General features: G+C 50.0%; 1 protein-coding gene across 1 annotated transcript; it reads left to right on the forward strand.

Annotated features, from left to right (window-relative positions):
- The first annotated feature begins 316 nt into the window (after window positions 1-316).
- On the forward strand, window positions 317-3,983 carry LOC116628635 (zinc finger X-linked protein ZXDB). The gene has a single exon (XM_032398991.1). It carries the CDS (start codon window positions 394-396, stop codon window positions 2,836-2,838), a length of 2,445 nt encoding a protein of 814 aa, XP_032254882.1. The 5' UTR covers window positions 317-393; the 3' UTR covers window positions 2,839-3,983.
- The last annotated feature ends 314 nt before the right edge of the window (window positions 3,984-4,297 follow it).

Genomic DNA, 4,297 nt, shown 5'->3' on the forward strand with positions numbered 1-4,297 from the left:
GGTGTTTATTTTGGTATATACAGTGATGTACAGATTTAAGTTGCATTTAGCAGATAGATTGCTAGGTATTCCAGCACCATTTGCCAGGTGAACTTTCATTTCCCCATTATCTGGGAAGACGTCCTTGATTTCCTACAAATATTGAATGTAGAACTTATTTGTGCATACCAGGCTCTGCCTCTGGGCTTTCTATTCTGTCCCAGAGACCCAGTACCAGAATATTTAAATCACTGTGTCGTTAAACACGTTTTAATATCTGATAGGGCCAGTTTCTGCGCATTGCACATTTTTTTTTTTTTTTTTCCTTTCAGGAACGTGTTCAGGCCCGCGGCAGGGGGCGGGGTCGCGCCTCCTCCGTGGCTCTGGTTCCAGTGGAGCCTCACCGACGCGGAGATGGAAAGCCCGAGGCTGCTCCCGCCTCGAGGGACACGACAGAGCGGCGGTGCTGGCAGCCCCGCGGGCGCCAGCCGGTTCCACGGCGGCCCTGACCCGCGGGCTGGCCAGGTCCCCGCGCGCCGCCTCCTGCTGCTCCGGGGCCCCCAAGATGGCGGGCCCGGGAGGCGGCACGAGGAGGCCCGAGCGGCCTCACGGGGCCCGGGCCCGAGCCCGTTGGCGCCGAGGTCGGATCACGCTGGCGGAGGCGGCGGCGGCGGCGGCGGCGGCGACGGCGACAGCGATGACTTCTTCCTGGTGTTGCTGGACCCGGCGGGTGGCGATGTGGAGACCACGGGCGCCGGCCAGGCCGCAGGGCCTGTATGGAGGGAGGAGGCCGAGTCGGTCCCACAGCTCCAGCAGGGTGAGAATGGCGCGAATCCCGCGGGCCGCCAGGCGCTAGGCCCCCGCTGCCTGTCCGCAGTCCCCGCCCCATCCCCGGCTGAAAACCCGATCCCCGCCCCAGGCCTGGGACCCGCTGCGGCCTTCACGGGCACCGTCACCGTCCACAACCAAAACCTGCTGTTGCGCTTCGAGAACGGTGTCCTCACCCTGGCCACGCCCCCGCCGCCAGCCTGGGGGCCTGGGGTCGCGCCTGCCCCTCAGCCTGGGGGTCTGATGGCTCCGCAAGCGGGGGTCCCGCACGCCGCGCAGCCCAGCGACTGCCCCGAGCTGCCGCCCGACCTCCTGCTGGCCGAGCCGGCTGAACCGGCGCCCGCCCCCGCGCCTGAGGAGGAGGCAGAGGGCCGAGCCGCAGCCGAGAGTCCCCGCAGGCCGCTGGGCCCAGGCCCGGGCGTGGTGCTGTACCTGTGTCCCGAGGCGCAGTGCGGACAAACCTTCGCCAAGAAGCACCAGCTGAAGGTGCACCTGCTGACTCACAGCAGCAGCCAGGGCCAGCGGCCCTTCAAGTGCCCCCTGGGCGGCTGTGGCTGGACTTTCACCACCTCCTACAAGCTCAAGAGGCACCTGCAGTCGCACGACAAACTGCGGCCCTTTGGCTGCCCTGCGGAGGGCTGTGGCAAGAGCTTCACCACGGTGTATAACCTCAAGGCGCACATGAAGGGCCATGAGCAGGAGAACTCGTTCAAATGCGAGGTGTGCGAAGAGAGCTTCCCCACTCAGGCCAAACTCAGCGCCCACCAGCGCAGCCATTTCGAGCCTGAGAGGCCATACCAGTGCGCGTTTTCTGGCTGCAAGAAGACGTTTATCACAGTGAGTGCCCTGTTTTCCCATAACCGTGCCCATTTCAGGGAACAGGAACTCTTTTCCTGCTCTTTTCCTGGCTGCAGCAAACAGTACGACAAGGCTTGTCGCCTGAAAATTCACCTGCGGAGCCACACCGGTGAGAGACCTTTCCTTTGTGACTTTGACGGCTGTGGCTGGAACTTCACCAGCATGTCCAAACTCTTAAGGCACAAAAGGAAGCACGAGGATGACCGGAGGTTCATGTGCCCTGTGGAAGGCTGTGGGAAATCTTTCACAAGGGCTGAGCATCTGAAAGGCCACAGCATAACCCACCTGGGCACAAAGCCTTTTGTGTGCCCTGTGGAAGGCTGCTGTGCCAGGTTCTCTGCTCGCAGTAGTCTCTACATTCACTCCAAGAAACACTTACAGGACGTGGACACTTGGAAAAGCCGTTGCCCAGTCTCTACTTGTAATAAACTCTTCACATCCAAGCACAGCATGAAGACCCACATGACCAAAAGGCACAACCTCGGCCAGGATCTCTTAGCTCAGCTAGAAGCTGCAAATTCTCTTACGCCCAGCAGTGAACTTACCAGCCAGGGACAGAGTGATCTCAGTGATGCAGAGCTAGTGTCTCTCTTCTCGGATGTGCCTGGCAGTAGTTCTGCTGCAGTGCTGGACACAGCATTGGTGAACTCTGGAATCTTGACTATTGATGTGGCTTCTGTGAGTTCAACTCTGGCAGGGAGCCTCCCTGCTAATAGTAATAATTCCTTAGGGCAGGCTGTGGACCCTCGGGCCTTGATGGCCACCAGTGACCTTCCTCAAAGTCTGGATACCTCTCTCTTTTTTGGAACGACAGCCTCTGGTTTTCAGCAGAGTCCTTTAGATATGGATGATGTCCCAAGTCTAAGTGTGGGGCCATTGGCATCTCTGGGCTCTTTGGCTATGAAAAACTCAAGTCAAGAGCCCCAAGCTTTGACCCCCAGCAGTAAGCTAACAGTGGACACAGATGCTCTGACTCCTTCAAGCACCCTTTGTGAAAACAGTGTCTCAGAACTACTGCCGCCAACCAAAGCAGAATGGAATGTACATCCTGACTCTGACTTCTTTGGACAGGAGGAAGAAACCCAGTTTGGATTCTCCAATCCAGCAGGAAACCATGGTTCTCAGAAAGAAACAGATCTTATCACAGTGACTGGCAGCTCATTTTTGGTATGAACTATTAATTCCTTGCCACGTGGCTTATTCTTATGAATTACACTCAATTTTTAGGCTATTCTGGACTAAATGTTTAATTTATGATCTTGACTCTGGAACTGTCAAGTTGTGTGACCCTGAGCAAGTCACTTAACCTATCTGAGCCTTAATTTCCTTATTTATAAAATGAGGTGGTTTGAATAGATTATTTCTAAGGTCTTTTAACTCTGTATTTAATGATTTTGTGCTCTTTCTTGAAAATTTTAGGAAATCTTACCATGATTAACTATTGCATGCACTTCTATTGTAATGAAAATGCATTGAGAGTTAATGATCAGAGAATGTGGAACTGGTGTTTAACTTGAAAATTATAATGGAAATTTTACAGAATGTCAAAATATTTCTAAAATCTAGTGTTAGAGCTTAAAAAAAGAAAGCTAAAAATATGGGTTAGTTCTGCTTACCTCCTTATCTTTCTAGCTTCTTCTTTTTTTTAATGGAAGGCTGTGTTGTAGAACATGCCAGAGCTTTGATATGACTCAGACCCAGAAATATTGATTTGGTGGTGAATAAGTGGCCTTATATAAGTCATTTAGCATCAGTAAGCTTCAGTTCATTTGGTGCATTGTAGACTTATTTCTCTATCCTAGGAGTTAGTTTTGGGCATAGAATGTTACGTGTTTTGGCATGTTTTAGTGAATTTTTATCACCTCTCCTGCCGCTCTCATTCCTTCCTCAAAGAGGAGAAATCAGCATAATTAAATATGACGTTTGTGCAGGCAAAAAGATTTATGAACGTTAAGAAGGAGGAAGGGAATATCTTTCTTCCACAAATTAAGAAGGATTTTTCTCCATACAATTCGTCTGTAACATTGCCCCCAGGTCCATTAGTCCGAATTATATTATCTTTGCTCTGCATTCAAAGCCAGCCCATAGAGTGAATATATAGAGCCTGTGATTCCAAGAAAATCTGAGAATGGATCAGAGTGACATTTTCACCCTCTGTGTCCCAGAGAGCTCATTGCTTGCCTTCTCCCTGAGTTGGAATGAGAAGTTTCATTTGCATTTTGAGTAAATATTGTTTGTCTTACATGAGTATAGCATTTTATAGTTTATGTAGCACTTTCACAACTTATATTTGAGCCTCACAATATTGTGAGATAGTTGTGGCAAAATTTTAACTATAACTTATATTAAAAATTAAAATTTACATAACTCATATTATAAATGAATTTTATATTTATTATATATATACATATATATATCAATTCCCATTTTATTCTTCTGAGTTTCATGATTACTTTTATTTATAACCACTTTTTCTGTTCCACTGTAATTGATGTTTTTGTTCCCTTCTGCCTGCTCTGCTCTTTCTCCAACCAGTTCTCTAACATGTGCGTTTCAGTCTATGTCATGATCTCTTCTTTTTAAATTTTAATTAGACAGGTCATTTTCATGGTCACCATCTCTCAGCCATTCC

This window comes from Phoca vitulina, unplaced genomic scaffold, assembly GCF_004348235.1.
Source record: "Phoca vitulina isolate PV1807 unplaced genomic scaffold, GSC_HSeal_1.0 scaffold124, whole genome shotgun sequence".
NCBI lineage: Eukaryota > Metazoa > Chordata > Mammalia > Carnivora > Phocidae > Phoca > Phoca vitulina.

Coding starts and splice junctions, on each gene's coding strand:
- LOC116628635 (XM_032398991.1), top strand. CDS start 394: ATGGAAAGCCCGAGGCTGCTCCCGCCTCGAGGGACACGACAGAGCGGC.